General features: G+C 41.2%; 2 protein-coding genes across 4 annotated transcripts in view; both read right to left on the reverse strand.

Moving 5' to 3' along the window:
* PPCDC (phosphopantothenoylcysteine decarboxylase) overlaps positions 1-25,369 on the reverse strand; it is a 1,155,725-nt gene that overhangs the window by 784,285 nt on the left and 346,071 nt on the right. The window lies entirely within an intron of this gene.
* Positions 1-25,369, reverse strand: part of LOC122806081 (mucin-3A-like) — a 347,511-nt gene that overhangs the window by 272,237 nt on the left and 49,905 nt on the right. The window contains exon 5 of the mRNA XM_044076319.1: positions 23,803-23,957. Within this exon, the coding sequence (XP_043932254.1) occupies positions 23,803-23,957 (155 nt within the window). The remainder of the gene's footprint in view (positions 1-23,802; positions 23,958-25,369) is intronic.

Here is a 25,369-nt window from a genome sequence, read left to right on the forward strand (position 1 = left end):
AAAGACAAGATGATCAGCTTTAACAATTGGCTCAAGTACTGGTGTCATTCTAAGGGGATCCAATGTCAGTCTGCCTGGGATGACATGTTGGACAAGCCACGCTGCTTCGCAAGGGATGGCTTACACCTGTCACCACTGGGCTTCCGGATATTGGCCAAGGCTCTTGCCACCCCCATAGTGCCTTTAGGCAAGGCTCAAAAGACAAACAAACCTCCTTAGAAAACAAAAACGGAACAAAAACTAAGGGTAATGCTGCTCAACGCCAGAAGTCCAAATCTCAAGATGCAGACACTTTATGCACTCCTCAGCATGGAGAATAGACGTCTGTGCAGTAACTGAAACCTGGTTCAAGGCTCCGGAGAGCACCCCAGTGCTACCAGGCTATACCTCGTATCATGCTTTTCAGCCCCAAAACCCGGGCCGAACCACAAAGGGAAGGGGAGTGTCCATATTCATCAAGGACACCCACACCTCCAGGTTAGTAGCAACACATGAAGCATCAGAGACCATACAGGTGCAACTAACCACAGGCAAAACTGCTATACAACTGGTAGCATGTTACAGACCACCCTCCCAATCTCAAGAACCCCACTCAGCCTTCCTGAAGACATTGGAGGATATGAATGCATCACAAAATACCATCATACTAGGAGACTTCAAATACCCAAACATAGATTGGGTACATTATTCTAGCCCCAATACCCTAGCCCAAAGGTTCCTGAAATTCAAATGCACTGGAACTAGTCACCTCTCCCACTAGGGGAGATAATATACTAGACCTGATCATCACAAACATGGGGACAAAATGTTCCACACCGGAAGTATACCCCTCACTAGTGAGATCTGACCACAAACTAATCACCCTGGATATACATATCCCACCTCCACCCCACCCCCAGCACAAAAGACCACAGTGAAAAACTTCTCAAAAGCAGACTTCACTCTAAGACTGAGATGGTATCCTTTAAGCCCACTGTGCCAGTGGATACCACATCCCACGATGCCGAATCCTTCACAAATGCTTTCTATGGACATCTCCAAGAATGCATGGATCATGCAATCCCAAACAAATCCAAAGTCCCTCTCCACCAAAGGTAAGCGTCCTGTCTGGTGGACCTCAGCCATAAATAAAATTGTATAACAAAAGGAAGCTACTGCACGTCAGAGCAAAATCCCATGAAGGGAAGACATCTCTGATCAACATTAGCAGAAAACTACGTTCTCTCAAAAACATCCAAGGCCAACTTTGAGAGAAAAATCGCTAAGGACACTAAAGATAACCACAAAGCCTTCTTCAGCTATGTTAGAAACCTGGGCGGAAACCCTCAGATATGCTCAGAGTTGGTTCACAACAAAATACACTGAACCCACAGATATTGCCAACATTCTGGCTGACAGGTTCAGTGCAAATTTCTCCCCTCCTTCACCCCCAAAAGAAGAAATACTTATCCCAGCTGAATGTAATCTCCCTGTCATCTCAGATGTCCAAGTGAGAACTGCCCTAAACAAAGCAAAAAACACATCAATGGGACCTGACAGTATCCTGGGTTGCATGTTACGTGAACTCCAAGAGGAGCTAAACCCACACATAAAAATGCTATTTAACCTTAGCCTTACTTTGGTATATGTACCTGAACACTGGCGTACAGCAACAGTGGTCCCACTCCACAAGGGGGGTGCCTCTACAGACCCTGGAAACTACCGCCCCATAAGCTTAACCAGCCTGGTCTGCAAAGCTATGGAAAGAATCATTATGGAACTCGTAAACAGAAACATAGGGGACCTACAGACACTTGACCCCACCCAGTTTGGCTTTGTAAAGGGCAGATCCTGCCTTCTAAACCTGGTTGACTTTTTCGAAACAGTCACTAGAGCCATTGATGAGGGCAAAGCAGTCCATACAGCATGCCTGGACTTGGCTAAGGCCTTCGACACAATACCCCACTCAGGCATCATAGATAAGCTCAACAGCTTAAAAGTAAAGCCTTATGTCACTAGATGGGTTGCAAACTGGCTAAAGGACAGAACCCATAAAGTTAAAATCGCTGGAGCAATGTCAGACTCAAAGCCAGTCACAAGTGGTGTCCCACAGGGATCTGTCCTGGGACCCCTCTTGTTCGGCATTTATTTCTCAGATGTTAAAGCAAACATGGGAGGGCTGTGGCTGACAAAGTTCGCAGATGACTGCAAACCAGGTGCCATAGTGGATACACCAGCAGACACACACATCCTACTAAAAGGCCTCACAGAAACGGACAACTGGTGCCGGAGTCACGGCCTTAAACTAAATGCCAAAAAATGTATAGTCATCCCCTTTGGGAAAAACAAAGTACACACAAATTATCACAGACAGCAACCCACTGAGTACGGAAAAAGTATCAGAGACCTAGGGACCCAAGTCAACAGCGACCTCTCATTTGACACCCACGTTGCCAAAGTGGTTAGAAAAACATTCTACCTTGCATACCTCATCATGAAGGGATTCACATCCAGATCCAAGGATGTCATTGTACCCCTATATTCCTCCCTCAGACCCATGATTGAGTACAGTGCCCCATTTGGTATGTACCTCTCCTGGCATTTGCAACAGCTGGAGAGACCAAAAAAGTACCTCACCAAGAGGATCAAGGGTCTCCAACATGTGTCTTATTCTGCCAGACTAAAGAAACTTCAGCTCTATTCAGTAGCATACCGCCTGCTCAGAGGTGATCTCTGCCTGACGTACAAGGCCATGTCCAATCAGGATCTGATGGACATGCTCCACCTCAAAAAATCCAAATCCATCAGGACCATGAAAGCTAAAGACTTAAACCTTGGCACAAGTAGGAATAGGACATGCTGGAGGGATAGATTCATAACCCAGAGGCTTCCCATGCTTTGGAACAAGATCCCAGTTCGTATTAGGCAGAGCCCCTCACTGACTCTCAAAGAGAAATCTTGATGAGTGGATGGGAGATTGTAAGTTTACCCCAGGGGTCACATCTGCGTCACTGCTAGACAGGGGCACATCTGCGTCACTGCTAGACAGGGGCACAGTAAAATAATTCTATTATATAAGGGGACCTTCACTGTGTCACTACTAGACAGAGGCACAGTATTCTAAATTTATTCTGTACATTTTTGTACCATTTCATGGGGTGGCAAAAGCCACATCACTATGGCTAGGCTTACAAATGCCCCAGGGCAGATAGCCTAGTACTATACTATGAAACTATGAAACATTAAGTTTTTTGCAAGAGACCAGGCACAAATTCATATAGCTATATTAGCACCAGTTTAATCAGGGGTGGTGCAGAGCTATATATCAGTTGGCATTTAAAAAGGCTCTCAGGTTGCAGGACTTAAGTGGATTAGAATGTTATTCCAGCTATTAGCAATGTAGTGTGAATACAGTGAGAATCCTGTATGGTTGTTGGGTTTAATACTGGACAGTAATGATTTGTCAGTGGAGAGCAGAGGTCTCTTAGCCATGTAAGGTTGAATGATGGAGTGAAGTCATGGGAATTTAGAGTTATGCAGTAGTTTGAAGGCTGTAATTGAGAGTATAAAGAATTTAGTCGTTTAGAGGCAGCAGCATTCAAAACAAAAAATCTGGGTAAAGACAAACGTGATGAGGGGGCAAAGCCGCCAAAATAGAACATATTTAAATATGGCTCTTAACTTAGAAAATTGCTAGAACAGATTGCGCTAGCATGCATTTTCTTAAGAATATAAAGCCTGAAATTCAAATGCCTGTCATTTAGTGATTTCACTGCTCAATGATCTGCCAAAAAAACAATTTCTATGAGAAACGGACCAAACAAGAGGCAAAATCTGGACAGTTGAGACAGTGATATGATCTATATTGAACACTTGGGCATTGGTCAGGTTAGCACAGTGGACAAGTTAAATTGTTCTAACTAGTGACTGAACAAGATATTAATTGTGCATGGGCAGTAGCCTAGTTGTACCTCATTGAAGCTCAAATCAAGAAATGGGGGACAAAGGCCCAAAAATAGGGACATTTTAAATGCTGCTCTTATTAACTTAGGATTTGTTAGTGTTTCCTGAATGATATGAAGTCTGAAGTTCAAATGAATGCCATTTAGTAACTCTGATTTGCCAGAAACAAATTTTATGAGAAACAGAAAATGAGGCAAAATTTTGGACATTCTGCAAAAAATATGGACAGTTGAGAGGTGTGGACCTAGTCCATTTGGAAATGGCTGCCTCCCAAAGAAGGGAGTCCTATCATTGAAATTCAGCTGTTTAGCCCACCACCCCCAAAACCCCGACCACACAGTACAACAGATAAGAGCCAAGCTGTCAGTTTAGGGTACCACTGTCACGTTGGTCTGGCCTAAAAACATCCATAGGAACCAAAGTACTGAGACTTTCAGGGATAGCAAAATAGCCTTCCTCTCCAAGAGATTCCTATGGAGATAAAGCTCCTCCTTAGGCATTTGGGTAGAATACTTGGACTGTACGCCCATTGTAGTTTGCTCTCTATCTTAGGGCAGGTACACCACTGGTCACAACTACATTTAAGAGTTTGAACAAGACTCTACTGTACTTTGCAGGTAACACTTTGTATACATGCATTTAGGCCACAGATTCAAAATACTCTGGAGATCTCAACTTTTAGGGGTACTTAAGATTCTCGAAAAAATGCCCTTGGTTTTGATTGGTCTGCAAGGACATCTCGAATGGTCTTTTTTGTTAAGAGCTTAAGTGCCGTCAACCATGTTTAGCAGAAATACCATTATTTCATCTCCATAGATGGTCACTAATGAATCAGGGCAAATGGACAAGGAGACAGACATGCTGTGACCTCCTGGAAACAGTTGAGGACTACAGCACCTAAATTCAAGATCTTACTTGGATAAAGTCTGAAATGACTGGCAGCTCCAGATGCCCCTTTTTGCTATGGCTGCAAGTTGTGTTAAACTCACATGGGGCACTTGCTGTACGTCCTGCAAAGGAAAAATTAGATTGCATAACCACATCCCTCAGGACAAGAGCACATTCACTCAGGAATCAATCTGAACACAAACCCAAAGGACACCAAAAATGTTTTGCCAAAGTCACGATTCCACAAATGCTGAAAAAAATCTTTTACAAGAGGGTTTGCCCCACTGCACTCCCACATGGGGATTTTCCCACATCCTCTGAACTTAAATATACCTCTTCAGAGATTCCACAACAGCGGATAAAATTCTTCATGCCTAAAATACATTTTCACAGCAACTGCTGTTGACAAACAGAGGTTCCCATTCATGCAATTTAAACACAATTTTTGCTCTGAAAAGGACATTGAACACAAGTTCTGAACCCATCGGCCCTAGGGCCTATACAAGCCTAGCCATAACAATTCCCTGGCTATTTCTTCCCAAACTATTTACTTCCCTGGACCCCTGTCTAGCAGGGCGACTGACATGATCCCAGGGGTGAATTTCCTTTCTCCCATCCAATCAAGGCTCCTTTTGAAGAGGGCCAAAGAGGTGCTCTGCTTGACATGTATGGGCAGTCTATTCCAGAGTTTGGAGAGTCTCTGGGTCAGGAACCTATCCCTCCAGCAGGTTTTGTTTATTGTGATAAGGTTCAGATCCCTGGAGCGTGTGGCTCTGAGGGATTTCTTAAAGTGCAGCATGTCCAACAGTTCTGGGTTTGACATGGCCTTGTATGTTAAGCAAAGATCACCTCTGAGTAGATGATATGCAATAGAATATAGCTGGAGTTTTTAAGGCGGTCAGCATAGGGCATCTGCTTTAGGCCTGTGATTCTTTTAGTGAGAAAAACAAAACTTAAGTAAGGCTGCTGTAGTATCTTCTGGACCAAGATGCAGCAGATAAAGCCACACAGCAGTTCCAGATCATGGCACACAGCAGTTCCAGATCATGCCTCAAATTATACTTGTGTACTCATCGTAAGTCTACATCTGTGTTGCTCACTTTCGTCCTTCAAATGAGGGATCTCAGATCTGACCGTGGATCCATCCTTGGACACTCTGACTTTAGGCACCATAGCTTGAGCTCTTTCCCTTACTCAATGCCTCTACTTCAGAGATGCATTGTGATTAGAGGGCAAACTATCTCAGGTAAGAACGTAAAAAGCAGCGAATAGTAATACCCGATTTATTTATTGTATTTGTTTACCGGGATAAGTCCACTGGGCCTAAAAAAGCACATTTTCAGTGGAGGACCGGGGAGAAAAGCTCAGAGATACAGAAAACATATAAACATTAATTAGTACAGAAGCAGAAATAGTGTTACAGATATAGTAACATATACAGAATATATACATAAAAGCAGGAATCTAGTTTGATTACAGCAATATATACAGAAAATATACATTAAAGCAGAATTCAATCAGATTGGTATTATTGTACCAGAATCAACAAGTGAAGATAAAAATAAATATGGAGAAAATATCATCAGTCACTAGTAGCAAAAGACATAGGAGTTTAGTAATCATATAAGGAAAGTGAAGAGGTTAAGTTATAGAGCAGGAACATAGCCAGGAAGAGTGGAGATGATTTTTCAGCATTTGTCTGAAGGTGGTGGTGCTGCCTGTGTTTCTTATAGAAGGCGGAAGTAGTTTGGCAATGGCGAAGGCATAGAGGAGTTGACCAGCAGGTAAGGTGGGCTTATCTACTTTTAGAAGTAGATGATTTTCAGATCTTAGATGCTTGCTGGAATGGTATTTGGCAAGTAGAGTTGAGAGCAGGACAGTCTGTGGGTCTGTACATTATTTTGTGCACAGTAGTTAGTTGGGTGAATGAGAGATGGTGGGGGAGTTCCAGCCACCCTAATTGTTTCCATTGACTTACAATGGTGGGATGAGAATGTGGCCTTGGCGGCAAACTTTGCTATTCTGTTGCAACACATAGCAAGTTTGGATTTGGTAAAATTTCGGATATTAGTGAGGAGAGGGGTACCATAAAGGAGAGAGGGTAATACAAAGGTAATTGCAAGGGTTTGTCTAGTAGAGATGCTAAGAAAGGGTTGGTGCCTGTAGAGCATATCAAGCTTTTGGTGTTTTTTTTTGATGTTATTGTTTATGTGTAGGTCAAAGTTAAGGTTTTCATCTATAATAATGCCTAGTAATTTAGTGTGTGGGACAACTTCTATAGTGGTATGGTCTTGGGCTTGTATAGTGAAGAGTTTTTATCAAATGGAGTGGTTTTCCTAGGAGTAAAAATTACTAGTTTAGTTTTTTTTTTTTGGATTTAGGGCAAGATGATTGTTAAGCATCCAATATTCAGTAGATGTGAGGGCATTCTGGGTAATTTGCTGGAGTTCAGAGCTGGAATTTGCAGTGCATATTACTGTAGAGTCATCAGCATACTGGATTACTGAGCATTGTGGGAGATTGGTGTGAAAGTTGTTAATAAAGATACTAAAGAGAGGACCAAGTATAGAGCCTTGGGGTACCCTGGTGGATGTACTAAGGGAGAGTAAGACTGTTGCCATTTGGAGGATTGCTGCCTACTGGAGAGATAGCTATTGTACCATTGTAGGGTAGGGGGAGAAATGTGGAGGGTGGATAGTTTATAGAGTAGGATAGTGTGGGAAATGGTATCAAAAGCTTTGGAAAGGTAACGGAAAGTGAAGCAATTATTTTATCAGAATCCCGTGCCTGGTTAACTGCATCAAGGAAGGATAGGATGGCGGTAGTGGTGCTGTGTTCTTGTCTGAAACCATGCTGAGTGGGTGATGAAATTTGATTTTCATGCAGGTGGTTGAGGAATTGGGCATGGATGCATTTTTCCAGTATTTTAGAGAGGGGTGAGAGAATTGCTATGGGTCAAAAGTTTGTGCCTGTGTTGGTGCCACCTTTGTGTAAGGGAAGAATGAATGCTTTTTTTTTTTTTTTCAAGAGGTCTGGGACAAGGGATTCTTTAATTGATCTGTTAATGAGTATGCTAATGGGATAAGCTAGAGAGTTTGATGCTAGCTGCAGGAAGTTTGGGGGTAGATTATCAGGGGCCAGAGTACAGGGTTTTAGCTTAAGTAAAAGTCTTTTTATTGTGCTGGTGGGTATGGGGGAGAATTTTAGGTTAGGGCTAAGGGTAGACTCGTTTTCTGGGATGATTTGGTCATCAGCTATCTTTGTGGTGGTGGTTAGGTTAGCTATGGTGTCAATGAAGTAGGAAATGGAGGGTAGCAAGTTCAGTGGGAGGTTTTTTGTTGGTCAGGGGATGGATTGCTTTGAGAGCCTGGGTGCAATAGTTGGCTGATGGAAAACCAGAATTTTTGGGGATTATTTTTATGTTGGCTTTGTAGGTGGAAGTAGTGGTCTTTTATCAGTGGTTATTAGACGTTTTGCCTTGTTACGGAGTTGCTTGTAATGTAGTAGAGTTGAGGGGTCTATGCTTTTCTGCCATGATTTCCAGATTTTATCCCTTGTGGACATTACTTCTTTGGTGGATTTTGAGAGCCAGCATGCATGGTTATGTTTTATTCATTTTTGGCGGGTGATGCATGGTTATGTTTTATTCATTTTTGGCGGGTGGGTGCTTGCCTATTTAAGATGTCTAGAAATGTTGAGTTAAAAAATTCAACAGCCTCATTAAGTGGTAAGGATTTGAGAGGTTTCCAGTTTACTTTAGCTAAGGTTTCATTAAATATGGATGATTGGAACTTAGTAAAATTTCTGGTAGATTTGTATTGGTGTTGGCCTGTGGTTGGAGTAGTTTTGCGTAGGATATATGCTGGGTGGTGGTCACCAATGGTATTGGGTAGTATGCCTGCACTGATGACACTGAAAGGGTGGGATACTAACAGTCCATTGTGGAGCCCCAGTTGTATTTTTTGAGAGGTCTATTGATGTCTTCAATTAGTTGGGAGAAGTTGTAAAGATTTAATGTTTTTTGAGGGGTTGTTGTGGCCTATATCTAGCCAGTCGATATTTACATCGCCTAGAATGATGGTTTCATTATCTATATTTTGGGAAGTCCAGGCAAGTATGTTTTCTAATGTTGGTATGTTGTTTCCTGGGGGAATATAAAGAGCAATTATGCAAATGTTTTTGTCAAGTTTTAATATAGAGATTAGTATTTCTGCTGGGGAGAAGTTGGGTGTTGGTTTTGAGTACGGGATTAATGTGTAATTGCTACTCCTCCTCCTCTCTTGTTGGGTCGATAGACTCTCGGGCATGAGTAGCTTGGGGGGAGAAACTCTTATATAGGATTTCAACCAGGTTTCAGTAGCTGCTATAATATCTGGGTTGTACTTAGAAATCCAGGCATGGAGTTCAGGTATCTTGTTCTTAAGGCTTTGGAGATTTATGGTTTATAGCATAAGAGATTCGCTAGGTTTGCTGAAGCCGAGGGGGGCTGGTCCTGGGTTGGGTTGTACATTACCACACTGGGAAATAGTGCTTTGGCAAATTGTGTAGGTTATATTTCTGTTTTTTCCTAAAAATGATGTAGTTGCTGGTGGTGGTATGATAAGGGGAGTGTCTTTGGAGAGGTAGAATTTTCACTTTGCATAGTACAGAGGTATTAGCTGTGAATAAGCTACGGTGGATGTCTGAGTAACTTGATAATTGTGGATTATGGATGCTGGTTGTACAGGTATGTGCAGGAGGTATGTTGGGTGCTTGGAAAGTTGTGATTATTGTTAGAGAGAGTTTAAGTGAGAGAAGCAAGATCAAAGTAATAATTGTGATGGACACGATGGTGGTGGAGTGCAGTTTGATAAAGAATATGAGCAGGATAGAAGTAGTTTAGAGGATGGAGTACTATATGGGCTTATTTAGAAATGGGTGGGGAGGTAGAGTACAATAATGAGGAAGTATAATAGGGGAATAATTAGGGGGTTTATGGGATAGGTGGAAGTGAAGTATGGGAGGGGTCAGGCTAGGTATAGGGTTGATGTTATGGGGAGAGGGTGGGGATGGGGGCAGGGCGGAGAGTGGAGTGAGCGTAGCGAATGGAGCGGGTTCAGCCCCACAGGGAGATGATCAGTTTAAAAGGAGAGTACTGAGCTTAAAATATCAGCATCTAACAAAAGCTTAACTGAAGTAGCTCTGGAATACTTTAAAACTGCCAAACAGCCCTGTTTGTGTGCCTGCAGTGTAAATTAGAGAGAGTTATTAGTCTAGAGACTATGCTGAAAGTAAAAGCAAAATTTACTTATGTAAACAGTAAAGGCTTGGGAGTGTGTGTGTGTGTGTGTGTGTGTGTGTGTGTGTGTGTGTGTGTGTGTGTGTGTGTTATGCATACACCTTTTAAGCCTTAAAACCTAACAAAAACTAAGTTGCAATTCAACAGAAAAGCTGTAGGGTGTCAGGTTCTTGCTTCCTGGAGTTTTATTTAGTTATGATAGTCAGCTTCATTGGATGAAGTGGAAAATGTGTATTGTAGTTGATCTCAATTGGGGGTGGGGGTCACGCATTAAAGAAACCCATGCAATAGCTGTGCATGCACAACGAACAGAGGGGCAGGGAACCTAAAGCAGTAATAGGATGGAAAATAAATGTGAGTTAGGTAAAAAAACAACAATGTGAAAAAGTGGAAAATTGGGGAATAAATCAGAAAAGGAGAACTCTAAACCAAGAATATCCCTTAGGTCATATCTGGAACTAGACAAAAAAAGGGAAGAGGGAATGGTGGGTGGGGAGTTGAGGAAGGATGTAAAACGGACACAGATGTAGAGTTATGGTGGATACATTAGCAATATCAGAGGTCTTTTGTCCATTCCACAACAGATGGGACACTGTCCCCAGCTAGAGTAATCTTGGGTGGTCCTCGAAGAAGGATATTCCACAATACTGCTGAGCCAAAGGCTGCTCTATTTCTTGATAATATATCCAGCTAGTAACTGAGCTATAAAAGGTACGAGTGTTCTACCATGTAGCAGCTGAATAGATGTCATCTGTGTAGGCTTTAGACAAAAAGTGGATGATGTGGCCATAGACTTGAAGTGTGTTTTAGGACATTTAAGTAACGAGCCTTTGTTCCTGTAAATAAAGGTAATGCAATCAGTGAGCCATCTGGCTAGAGTCACTTGTCACTGCTGTGACAAATTCAACTTTAGAAAAGGATGCAAACACTTGCTCAGATTTCCTTAAATCGGATTCGGTGTATTAAAATCTAAGCCTTCTGTGAATATCCAGTAGATGAAGCATGTACTCCCTTATTGGAAAATTTGGGAAACACTGGTAGATTTAATTGACTGGTTAATATTAGCTGCTGACACCACTTTATTAAACTGGAATTGTTAGTCTGAAGTGAAGCCCGGCCACTGTGAAAAATCAGGTAAGATAGTCAAGATGTGCTTTGAGTTTGGATACCTACCCAACTTATTAATGGCAACTAGAAAGTTTTCCAAGACATTTCAACTCTGGTCTTGCTCAGGGTTCAAAGGGGGGCTAAGTGAGGGACTGAAACTAGTGTAAGGTCCAACAGAGGTATAGGATCTTTAATTAGGGGCTAAAGCAGCAAAGCACCCTTAAAGCTCTGCACAATTTTAAGGAAGCCAAGCATGGATGATCTACGCTCATGGGAAATTTTGAGATTGCTGCCAATTGCACCTCGACAGTCGAATATCTAGCTACTTCAGTGAATACAGACTAGCAAATCAAGAATAGCTGGAATTACTGCAGAAAAGGGGTCTAAACAGTCTCTGAAATGTTGAAGGTTTATGGCTGACTAAATCTGCAGATGAGTTATCAACTCCCCTGCAGACACTAGCATTCTTCAAGAACGTTTCTCTGACTAACAAATGGTGCCAAAGCCATGGTCTTAAAACTCAATGCTAAGAAATGCACAATTGCATCCTTTGGGAAATCAGCCCTCCCTGCTAATCACCATGTTGATAATGCACTCCCTAGTCAAGGATCTGGAAATGCATGTAGACAGTAGCCTTACCTTCAACCACTATGTGGCCACAGTGGTGAGGAAATCCTTTTATGTTAAACTTACAAGGGCATGGCATCGAAGTCCAAGAGAGGTCATTATCCACACTGTACTCCACCCTTATCAGACTAATGTAGAGTGCAACATTCCCTTTAGTTGCTGCATATGCCTGGTCAGGTGCATACCAGAGTGACCTCAAAGGTTCCTTACAAAGAATATGAAGCATAACAAATCTGCCTTATGCAGAGGACCTTAAAGCCCTTTCCCTAAATCTCCTAAAGATTGCAGAGGGATAATCTATGGATGGCTTTGAAGGTATCTGCAAGCTCCACATTTATGAATCTTGTACATATTCTTAAGTCAACAGTACCAAAAATACAAGGTCTAGGGACTAGAATTTTGTCCAACTTAAACAGAACATGCTGGAGACAGGTGTGTGCGTTTCAGAGGTTGCCCCTTCTATGGATGAGGATTCCATCCATGTGAAGCCAAGTTCATCTATTACCCAGTTTAAGTGCAAGCTAGGACAGTGGTTGGGGAATAGGAAATTTACACCTGGCCTGGCACCCATGTCCCTTATGGACAGAGTTAGGATAATGAGGGCCAAGGATATACAAGCCATTTGGATACATAACAGTTATTCTTTCATGAAAAGTTGGCTCCTGGCTCATTAGCCTATTAACAGTGAGTCTATGAAGAACCCAAATGGATAGCCTCTTCCAGTCACTTGTATAAAAAGGTTTCCTGGTAGAGGCTTTTTAGTATGACAATTTGGCAAATGTGGGAGGAAAGCCTGGAACTTCTAGCCATCTCTGGAAGCAGAGAAACCATGAGGTCAATTTGAGGGATAGCATGCCCAGGTGGATGGATCCAACACCCAAGGAGGGTGAAATAGATTACGCCAAAGGAAGGGGAACCATACTTGGTGAGACCAGACTGGGGCAATGAGGATAACTTTTTTTTTTCTTCCACTGAAAAGCTTTTGAATAAACTTGGGGATGAAGAAGGGGAGGAAGGAATAGAACAGACCAGAGGGCCAATCGTGAACTAGACCATCTCTTGGAGAAAACCTGTCTGGGGTGTATTGGGGCAAAGTACCTGCTGCACTTGTCATTGAAGGGAGAGGCAAACAAATCACAGCATGGTTGACCTAGGCAAAATCATGGTTACCATTGACTGGTTGAGACACCTCATGAGGGAGTAAAATGGGCCGGCTCATTTTGTCTGCTAGCACATTGGTTTTCCCAAAGAATACAAGTTGCCGAGGTAAAGCAGTCAGAAGAGATAAATTGCCATACTCTCATTGCCTCCCTGCTAAGCGGGTAAGATCCATTTCCCCCTTGTTTGATGTACCAGACCAATGACATGTTGTCCCATCTGAATTGCAACCATCCCTGGGAGGAGATTCCTAGAAACACCTGCAATGCATATAGGACTGCTTTCATGTTTAGGATACTGATGTGAAGACTGGCCTCAGTCTGGGGTCATGTGCCTTGGACTGCTCTTTGCAAGTAATGCTCCCCACCCCTAGTTGGGAAGTGTCTGTAGTCACCATTGCCTTTGGTGAAGGAATGAAAGACGAAGGATGAATGGATGGCCTTGGGAAAATTCCTATGCATGAATCTGCCATGTGTGTCATTTACAAAACATTTATGATGTGGATGGGAGTCACTGGCGGAGGTCTTACTGACCACTGTACCACTAGGGTCCACTATGTATTCTCACATGGAAATGTGCCAAATAGACTAGCACTGTGGAGGCTGCCATTGAGCCTAGTAGTTGGAGAGAACTTGGCTGAAGGTGAATGAAGAGCAAGGATGCACAATGCCCACTGCCATAATGTCTCCAATCTTGTTTGAGGTAGGCTTGCCACTTGTGATTTAGTATGTACATCAGCTCCGATTAACTCTGGTGCTAGTGTTGGGTAACAAAAACAGAGATTTATGGTGATGCCTAGCTAGCAGACATGGAGCAAGTGATCCTTGGCTTGAAGTAGTAGAGTCTTTTTGGTAGCAGATTAAGAAACGAAAACACCCAGAATCCATGCAGTCTCAGGTGAACTGCAACCACTGCCATACATTTTGTGAACACCTTGGGGAGCTGAGGAGACCAAAGGGCAGTGCTCTTGCTCTGAACTGGTAGTGACTGGCTTCTGGCCAGAAGTTTGAATAGCTCTTGGAGCACCCAAGTATCTCAATATGACGGTGTATTATTCCTGGAGATCTACAGAGCACATCCAATCATACTTAAGAGGCAGGATAGACTGAACCATGACCATCTGGAACTGAGCATTTCACAAACTGATTTAAATTACAGGAGATCCACAAATGTCTGAAGGCTCCATTTTTTTGGCACCAAAAAGAATCTCTAGTAAGCTCCAGATCTTTGTTGATCCGGTTGGATGACTAGCAGCTTTTTTATTTCTGTAGCTGCAACTTTCTTCTGACTGGATGGAATGTCAGGAATTGTCGCATTCTGGAGGAAAATGGTATACCACCACCACCTCTGGATGCAATATGCTGCACTCAAGAATCATAGATAATTGTTACCCAGGCTGGTGGGTGCAGGCATAGGTATCCCTCAACTGCCTACAGACTTCAGCAGTCCAGAAACCCTTCAGGGACATTGACCGGGCTAGTTGAAGGAACCGCTGAAGCTCTGGTATTGCAGTGTCTCCTATAAAAATTCCTCTGAGGGGTTCTCTTCTTCCTATAGGAGTCAAGAACCTTTTGACTTTCTGAACCACAATTTTCTGCCCTCTCTCTGGTTAAAAAAAATTGTCTGAGGAGTAGAAAAACAGATTTCCATGGCAGAAAGGGAATTCCCCATATTACTTGCTCCTGGGGTGTTTCACGTTTCAATTTGGGGTCAAATAAGGTGGATTCATCAAAAGGAGCACTGATGAATGAAAACTTAAAGGACTCTGCAAAGTCACAAAACCACATCCAGGCATACCTTTTAAGGACTAAACCTGAAACCACTACCCTACCAGCTCCCTTTGAGGCATAAGAGATGAATCTCATGGAAGCACTGGATAAGGACTGGAGGGTGGCCAGCTGTGAAGAAACTTTTCTTGTCCTCTCTACACATGGACCTAGAGAGGGTATTTAAGGTGGTATGAGAAGATAAACTTCCCGTTTCAAAAAGTTCCATGCATCTCTATGAATGCAATACCCTCAAGGGGGGATCTGGAGGATCCTTAACATTCTTTAAAGTTAGTGTCTTCTGTTAATTACTCTGATGCCTCGTTTTACACATCCACTTCTGAGGGGAATCTTTGGTGGAAGGTTCTGGAAAGTAATTGGAAATACCAGCAGTGTCCTGCATGAGGACAATTTTAAGGCTTGACCCGACCAGCTGTACCAATAAGGCAGGATGAAGAGACCAAAACGCCCACTGTGGAGTGTAGGGTGAACCCAAAGAGAATAAAAAATGTCTTCCATCGAATAGGAATAAGCTCTCTCAACCTCAAAAGTAGAGGCTATTGGGGGATTTCAGTCCTACCCCATTGTATCCGAAGACAACTGAAGGCCAAAACCAGACCCCCCCCCCTCAGTTCCATCCTTGAGGAAGAGGTTGGACCAAAGATGTCCACTGTGAATGCTCTTGGAGGAAGGGATAACTATGAAATCACTGGATTTAAATGCAACAGCCTCGCAATCCTTCTGGATCTGACAAAGTCTTAGTCTTGTTCAGAGAAAGTGATTGAGTCTAAGAAATGCAAGTTTTCAGATTTGACACACACACGTCTCAGATTCAAAAACTGAAAAACATGATGGATCAGAGTAGGAGCTAAAGCCTGGTGTTGAATAGTGCAGAGGCTAATGGGTCCAATGGAAGACAAAAGGTGGTAAAACATCCAACTGAACCTGGATTCTGGACATCATCCTGTCCACATCTGTTTCTGATAGGCTGCTGGATGAACTGAGGGAAGATTACTTTGGAGGACAGGAAGCTCTTCGAGGTGCATCCTGTAGGAAAGGAGAAATGAAGCCTCAAAGGTTCAAGAGAAAACCTTGGTGACATAAATGCATCTAGTCAAATCTGGACAAGAAAACAAACCTGAATACTTTCTTTTTGTTGGACTAGAGTTCTTGGAGGTGGACAAAGCTGACAACTGATACTTTCTTGGATGGAACAAAGCCCAAAGTTGAGGGAAAACAGCGGAGAGAGAATCGCTTCCTCAGTTCCTTAGGTCTTTCGGATATATTTCCCCGAGAATCTTTTAAAGGAAGATGGCACTCCAGAGTCAAAAGTAGCAGATGATGGAAGTAGACATTTCATGATTAAAATATTCCTTTCGACCATGGCTCTGTTATTAAAGCTGAAGCATGTGTCGCAAGAACACTACGATGCCCTGGACCCAAACAATACACACATTATGAAAGATGTCAGAACTTCGACTTTTAGGTCTGCAAGCAGTGCACTTTTTAAAAAGCAGTAGGGTTTCCGGATATCATTGAAATAAGAAAAATCAAGACAACAGTACCACCTACATATACGTTAAGAATGAAATAAAAAAAAATAGTAGCAGTAGCACTAAAGATGTACAAGAGTAGCGATAGAAAAGGCAAGAATTTAAAGCACAAGAACCAAAACTGGCGAGGAAACCGAGAACACACACAAATATATACAAATACACAAATGTATATGTACGTATATATGCATGTGTACACACACAGATGCGCACACCCAGACAGACACATGCACACCGACAGACACACACGCACACCCCCCCCCATCAGACACCCCCATGTTCCCCCTGCATATATAATTTAATACAATAATACATACTATCTATAAAATCTTTTAAGATTTAAAAGACTAGATAAGGCTACTACATCATTAATACAGAGTAGTATGGTGGCATTTAAATAAATCTGCCACCAATAGTCTCTATTTTCTAATAATATTTACCTGTTCTAAGACTACAAATCCAAATTTATGGTAGTCATTTCCCTGTATATGTCTAGTCAGGGCATTGGTACACAACCTTCCCAATATCATAATGTTCATATATAAGCTGCTTTAAATTTTCATTCCTTTTTACCAATATAATAAGCTGTGCAATCCAAGCACTTGGCAGCATAACTACCAGTCTAGTATTACAGTTAAAGCGGCTTTTTATGGAAACATTTTTACTACCTAGTACAATATTGTCACATTCTAAAATAATACATCTACACTGATTAGATACCACATTTTTTTCATATCCCCAGACTGCTATTTTCCACCTTTTGTAAAAGAATTGCACCAATCCTTCAAATTTTTGTCTCTTGTATACAAAATTTATATATATTTGTTGACCGGGAATGTCCGACTGGACGCAGGTCCAGTTTCAGTGGAGGCCCGGGGAAAAAAGCTCCACAAATTAAAATATTACAGACAATTACAGATGAAGAATCCTAGCAATTAAAATATTACAACCATAGTTACAGACGAAGAACATAGTACTTTCAGTAGATAACTAGCATCTGTTCTATCCACAAAGTCATAGCAGATATTAACAATTGTTACAATAAGAAGTTACTGCCATATAAGTAGATAGGCATGGAAGTATCAGAGCTTGCTGTAATCAAAGGTAGTTTGTGGGATGGAAGAGAGGTAGAGGATAGATGGAGTGGGAGAGGGGAGAGTTAAGGGCATAGCCAGCATGTTTTCAGGTGCGCTTTAAGTAAAGCTTTGAAGTGGGAGCATGATGGTAGAGAGGTTATTGTTGGGGGGGGGGGTGCTCCATAATTTGGCTATAGCACTGGAGAATAGTGCTTCTCCAGCAGTGTTATTGGCTCTAGTAACCTGCAATTTATTTTTGTTGCTGGATCGTAGTGGTCTGGTGGTGAGATAGGGTTGGAGCAGATACTGAGGGATGGGACCTTTAGAGGATGGTTAACTAGTTTGTGGGCGAGTGCGAGTTGAAACTATTGAAGGAGGTGAGGGAGTTCTAGCCAGCCTAGTTCAGCAATTAAGGCAGTGGTGACTGTGGTAGGATGTCCCGGTGGCGAATTTGGTGATTTTGTTGTAGCAGGTCTAGAGTTTATTTAGATCACATTGCCTTAGGTTGGTATATATTGGAGAGGCATAAATTAGGGTGGAGATGAGGTGCGATTTTGCAACTGAAATCCTAGCTGCTTTGGTGAGGAGTTGCTTATTTCTGTACAAGGCTCCTAGTTTTTGGTGGACCTTGTTTATGGTCATGAATATGTGAATGTCAAATTTGAGATTGTCTATTTCAACTCCTAGCAATTTGGTGTGATCTGTTGGGTGGATTGTGGTGTTGTCTTTTGCTGTGATGTTAAAGTGAGAGTTGTTTTGAGTAGGTTTGGTGGGTTCGAAGGAGGAGTTTAGTTTTGTTTGGGTTGAGTATTAACCAGGCATTGGATAGCCAATTTTCAGAGGAAAAGGCATCCTGTGTGACCTTTTGCAGTTCGGGTAGGGACTGGGCTGAGCAAATGATGGTTGAGTCATCTACATATTGTATGTGTGCGCGCCATGTTTGGTGGCAGAGGCTAGATTATTGTTGAGAAGAGTACAGGTCCAAGGATGGATCCTTGGGGAACACCAAGAGAGAAAGGAAGTTTGGCAGACGTGTCATTTTGCCATACAACAGATTGCTGGAGGTCAAACAGTTAACTTTGAAACCAGTTGGTGGATTGAGAAAAGGATAGGTTATTGAGTACAGAGAGGAGATGTTTGTGTGGGACCATGTCAAATGCTTTGGATAGGTCTAGGAAAGTAGCAGAGGAGAGCTGGCCATTGTTTTTATGGTGAAGGATAGTGTTAGTTAAAAGAGAGTAAGGCAGTGGTGGTGCTATTGTTTGGTCGGAAACCATGTTGAGTATTAGAAAGGAGGTTGTTAGTAAGGCTATAGTCCGAGATTTGACAGTGAATGCATTTCTCTAGTATTTTGGAGAGTGGAGATAGAATCGCTATGGGGCAGTAGTTGGCTAGTTCTGTGGAGGGGCCAGTTCTGTGGAGGGGCCGCCTTTGTGAAGGGGAATGGTGTGTGATATTTTCCATAGTATTCCATAATATTTCAAATGAATACCCACCACATGGCTTTTTTTTTTTTTTTTTAAATCAAAGTATTCCGTTTCCTTGTACTCTAACTGCATTGGCATATAAAATGGGCCCACTGGGGTGCCCATAGCTACCCCTCTAACTTGCTTAAAGTAGTGACCCTCAAAAAAATATATCCAATACCAATTCCATCAGTTGGGCTAGTGTGTTAATTTTATCCTGGCCTACATGCAATACACTTCTAGGCCTAATTCATGTGGATACACTTATATAAATCCTTCACATCCGCTGTAACCAATATCAATTCATTTAATGAAGCATTTTATTGATTACATTTAGTTAAAAAATCCCACAAGTCCTTACTTAAATAATCCAGTGTTGCTATCCTATTTTTTGACCATCAATATATTTTGCTATACAATGTTTTTTTTATTGTCCCCCATCCACAATTGGACATAAGTGGATCGAGGTTCTTGTATATTTTGGGGGACACCAAACATGGTAGCAACCTTGGGTGTACTGATATACATAAACTCATGTTCTTGTTCATTAATCTGCCCCTGACCTAGTAAATCATTTAACCAATAATCAGTTCTACTATAGGAAATGTTTACTTCATTGATGGATGCTTCCACATAACTTTCATTGCATAACAGATTTAACACTTTTTGATGGTATTTAACACTTTTTGATGGTAATCAACACAATCCATAACAAGGCCACCGCCTTTGTCCGGTTGCATTAATCTAATGTCTTTTCTTTCCTTCAATTCTTGCATTAATTTACTCTGGGCAAAAGAAAGATTCACATTCATATTAATCACCACCTCGGCTTTTAAGTAGGTGCCTTATATCCATTTCACAAACACGGTCAAAGGCTTTTAAAGTAGGGTGCAACTCAGGGTTAAATAAACTAGATATATAAAGAATTACCAATTATTTTATCTGTCCCATCAATTATTACAGCCAAATTAATCTCTTACAAATAATTTTAATTCAGTGATGATTTCAGTCACATTTGCTCTTCTCGATGGGACAATTGTTAAAACTTTGCTGAATAAATCCACATGCACTATTGTAAACTGAACACTACTATAATTGAAAATAATAAAAAAGTCACCTGTACTGTTCACAACACACTGGTAAGGTAAATCCAATATTTCTTAGTCTACCAAATCTGGTGTTGCTGGTTCCTCAAAGCAGAACCCTTCCTGTTGAAATTGTAGCTCTTATTGCTGTGATGCAGAGTTCCCCCTTCTGTTTTGTATCTCTCTGATCGTCGCAAGTTGCCCAGCTCTAAAGGGTATTCCTGGAACCTCCCGACTCATTTCTGTAGTTATACCTCGCTGATTTTGTTCTCTACTAGGTCCTGGGTTACCATTATGTACACGCTGTTGAGTTCCCGGTGGTTATGGGTACGCTCTGTTTGCGTAATCCAAACCGTCCCTTTCTATCCTCCGGTTCTTCCGCTCAATTATGGCCTTGCTGACATCATCCACTTCTGAAAAAATGTTGAGATACTGCATTTTAACTGAATTAAAGCACAAATCCTTCTTAACAGTTTCCTCCATAGACCTAAACTGCCGATTTAAGTTGACTATCTGTAGGGTATTTTGTTTTATCAAGATATCAAGCAGTTCGCAGCACTGTTTATCAAACAGCTGCAATAATTCACAATGCTATGCACTATTCTCAACAAGTCCCGTTGGAAATTTCCAGTACCTTAAGACTTTTGGTATCTGCTTTTGTTTGACACATTAAAATGTGTGTTCTCATGCACCAGTCAACGGTATTTTAACACAATGTCCTAGTAGGTTTTTATTCCTACTGGACACCATAACTGTGCCTCTAAAAGAATAGTATACATGGCATATTGTACCATCTGCTATACATTCTATATATACCAAGACCGAGATGCCTTAGAGAATATATGGAGCACTTATATGATCTAAATAGGGGCAAAGACACCAATGTCCTGTACAACAGTTGTTTAGTTTGTCCCTCAGCCAATTTTAAATTCTGGGCAATACAGCAAGTTCAGATTCCAGAAAAGGGTGATTTAGGCTGGAATATAAAGAGATATGGCAAATATTTTTCTTATGTCTGTGTAAACCCTGGTTTAAAATGACCACCTTTCTATAGTTCCTGCCTTGAAACTGAAGGCAAACATTTTATAACATCTTTGTTGCCATGTTTAAGGAGATTCTATACATTTTTGTAAATTGTGTGCAAATATTTTTGTACATATTTGTAAATATTTTTACCAAACTGTGTTGTGCATATGAGTGTGTATATGTTAAACAAAAGTACACAAGTTTGTGATGTTTCTTTAAATTTTCAAACATTGTGTAATTAACTTACAGCCACTCACATTCAGGTTTTGATTTTAACAGGCTGTTTGTGACAATACACCATTCCGATGAAGTTTCAGTGGGTGAAACTAAAGCGCTCATTTGGTGTGGAGATTTTGTATTAAAACTTTAAACCATATTGGTTTGCTTTGGCTTTATCTTTGCCTACAGGCATATGGACCTTTACTGGCTTTCCTTTCTGCACTGCTGTGGAGTTTTGGCATTTGTATTAATTACAGCATTTCCTGTGGTTATTAGCAAAAAAGACAGACCATATTTGTGACAATCCTTATGGGGAATCTGCTTCCCACACTAACAGTTACCCTTCTTGGATGACAAACTCCAGGTAACCAAAGGAAAACAAGACCAACACCCCAACAGGGCACGTATCTTATGGCTACAGAGTTGCCAGATTTCATATCAGCCAGGTAGGAATGAAAAAAAGTGAAGCGCAAAAAAAAAAAAAAAAAAAAAAAAAAAAAAAAAAAAGTCTTTAATGCAGAACAAAGTTCCACATTAAAGATCTGCACTAAACACGGACCTTCTCGTGTTTAATGCGGAACATTGCAGTTCCGCATTCAACAGAAGTAGCTCAGTGTTTAGCGATTTTTGATTAGCCCATACATCTGCATACGGGTCAATCAAAAATCGCTAAACACGGAGCTGCTTCTGTTTAATGCGGAACACAAGAAGCTCAGTGTTTAGCGATTTTTGATTGGCCTGTATGCCAGGTATACAGGCCAATAAAAAAAAAACACACACACACAACACAAAGTGGAGGCTGGCCAGGATTTAAACCGGCAGGGCGGGACTCTGATCAGGCTGCTGATCTCAGGACAGTCCCGCCCAAATAGGCACCTCTGGCAACCCTGTATGGCTAGGTATTCAGCACAGCAAAGGACAAAGACTAAAGAGCGATGATGGCATGGCAAAGTTCTGGCTAACTGCAACTGTAGTCACCTTTATGCCCTACATCAGGAATGGAGAGCATACATGTGACATGGCACATACAAGATCTAAAGGCTTTGGTATACTGGTTGGACATTGGGCTATATTTGGCAGGAGTTCCCAAAGGTAAATACTGAAACGGATATAGAAGTGTTCTTTTTGACTGCTACAATTTTTAATACTTGGAGGTTGATAGAAACGTACAAGATCAGGGATTCACACTATTTTCAGTCAATTTCCAATTTTCCTTTACGTATTCTGGGATAGTTACTTCATGGCAAAGTGTGGAAAGAGTTTTTCATTGGATAAGATTAGTGTGAAAGAAAATAAGCCACACATTTACAAACATCCCTCAGTTAAGTATTCTCTCCACAAACAGCTTCTCTCATGTCTGCTAACCTCTACTATGCACCCTGTTCTTGATAAATTATCAACTGACTTCACAAAGGGCTACAATTGGACTGCTTCTTGATATTCCTCAGGCTGATCTTTTCCTGTTACTGTACACACATGCTTGAAGACTTACTGACGTTACAATCATTTCTGCAAGCATCTACATTATATCCTTGGTGCAGTAATCAGAGTGCCACATATGGCGCAGTTTTAGAGGTTAAATTTCACACCAACAACCCTAAAATACAACCAGGTTTCAGTGATACATAACCAAAGTATAAGCAAGATAACTTATAACAGTGCTGGTCAATAGTTTAACTGCATAGCATGTAAAGGATCTTTAATTTCTCCATGTACTGCAATGGTCCAAGAATGGCATTAAAATATATATAATTTAAAATGAGATAGGAGCACTCCTAGGCCAAGTCTGCAAAAGTTCAATGAAGCACAGTATAGTTAAGAGACTTTATGTGCAACAGAGGTTGAGGGATTTGATCAACAATTGCTACCAAGTTTAAGCCTGTCCATTGTCAAACCCTTTGTATACTCATCTGTATCAACTTCATCAGTTTCTAAACATTACCTTGTTTTCCTCAAGCTTCTGATCCCCTTTTCACCATCTCTCATATTTCAGCCTTATCAGTATTAGATAACCTGAATTTAAAGCATCTGGTGCATTTTTGAAGAGTAGATCAATGTCAATACACATTTTGTAGTATGCAGACCTTTACATGATTGATAACCAGCCGATTGATTGCATTCGAAAGCTGGTATCCAAAGTACTTTAGCCAGTTGTAAGATGTAGCCTTGATATGTAGGACACTTGTGGGCTTAATGGTTGACAACATTGCAAGCTTTTACAAGGAATTTCTCTGTTTTGTGGTGAAATATGCCCTTGAGTGTGGGTGACTTGTCCCAACACAGAGAATGTAGACACCAAAGACACAAGTTTTAGATGTATAGAAAAGGAAAATTTTAGTCTTATGGTACACTGCAAACTCCAAACGTGTTCAGAGAATTAATTCTTTAGAAGTAACGATTCAAGTCTGCTATTAGGACAAATACAACAACGTTGAGCAAAATCTGCCATTCTAGATAACAGATTATGCAATACACAAAAAGTGTGTATACATTTTTTTTTTTTTTTTTTAAACACAAAAATACTCCCACTTCATCCGAGGTTGTGTAGAGATCATTGCACCTAAGCATCATACTTCCAGTGGCCTTTGCTTACATACATTCTAAAGCTTACCTGAACACTGCACAGATACAGGCACAATTTGCCATGAAAATCCAGATGAATTATTGCTAGCAAACGTTATGACAGTGCGAACAAGATCAGAACTGCTTGGACGCTGGCTAATAGACTTGAAAATTATCTCGGAGTCCACAATAACAGATCCTTTCCTGTAGGGGGAGAAAGAGGGTTGAGATCAACTTATTCAGTTTTATCTTTGCTAATCAACTTGCTTATAGCAAACTTAGTTTAACCTTACACAGACGTTTGTCTGTTGGCAATATAGAAATTTATCACCTGCAGATGACAAAAATATTGACCACGACTAAAGTTAAACAGCTAGATGAAATCAGGAAAATACTTTCAGGATTTTGTACACCATAAAATAAAATGCTCCTTTCAGAAAGTCATGCAAGATAGTTTTACATGCTTAAGCACTACATACCCATTTTTAAAAAGTGGATAATCCTGGCTTTATGGCATAAGAGGATAAAGTTCAATATGACAGGTTATGCGCCAGGTTTAAGTAGTAGCCTGAGAGTTGGAGGAACTAGTAAACTGATCATGGGAGAGAGGGGTGAACAGTTACCCACCATAGAGGGTGGTGACAGTTCAGTTTACTGTGCAAGGTTAAGCCTATTGTAGGAATAAATGGAAAACTTTCAGCATGTGGGTCATGGATGTCTACCTGACTTCAGACATAATACTGTAGCTTCAAGGGTAACATCAGTGCAGAGTATGCATAAGACTGGGGTGAAGGCATAGGTTACCCTCACTGTGATGCAAGTAGGTAACTACTAGGGATGACATTAAACCTACAGAAATTCCAATTACCAACAGAATGTGACTTTGGATCTGAAGTGCTGTCAAGTAGTTCTACAAGCCCATGACAATAATGGTATCCTTAAACTGGACAGCCCTGGTTGTGAATGCAAATTACTAGTGCTGCCATTTTCCCAGTTGCTGAAGAAAAAATGTGTATGCTGTGGGAACAGGATTAAATAAATCAGGACTGTGGGGATGACCACCATCTCAGGACTTGCCCCAGCTGGGCAAGACCTGGTTATCCTAAAGATAACTTCCTCTGGAAAGGCTAAGAAAACTGGTACTGTTAGATTAAAATACCAGTTTGCACAGTCTAGATTTGCATTGCAGTTGCTGTGATATTTATGCATTTTACAGTGTTTTGCACTTGAATTTTGCATTTCAATTGAATCCAGACATCTAAACCTCTAGTTCTCAATTACACCAAGTTGTTTATTACTTGTGCTGCTCTGATATCTGATCACATGCTGCATTTCTTGCTCCACTCTGTGGCTTCAGCCACTACCATTCGTTTCTGCACTTCTGTTTGATTAGTTGTAAAGATGCTAGTTTCAGCTTTCTTGGCGCCCAGACAGTGCTACTACATCTAGTTGTCTTTGGTCTGCTTTCTTGCAACAGGAAAAGGTAAACCAGTTATTTCTGAGCATGGGGTTCACAGTCTGAAACCCTAAAACAGAGTTGCTGTGACTGGCTGATGGTTAAGCTATTTGCTTTGAGACTGGTTATATGAAATGGTCACACTTGTGCAGCACTTCTA

Source organism: Protopterus annectens, chromosome 7.part0 (genome assembly GCF_019279795.1).
Source record: "Protopterus annectens isolate FY-2018-M chromosome 7.part0, PAN1.0, whole genome shotgun sequence".
Classification (NCBI taxonomy): Eukaryota; Metazoa; Chordata; order Ceratodontiformes; family Protopteridae; genus Protopterus; species Protopterus annectens.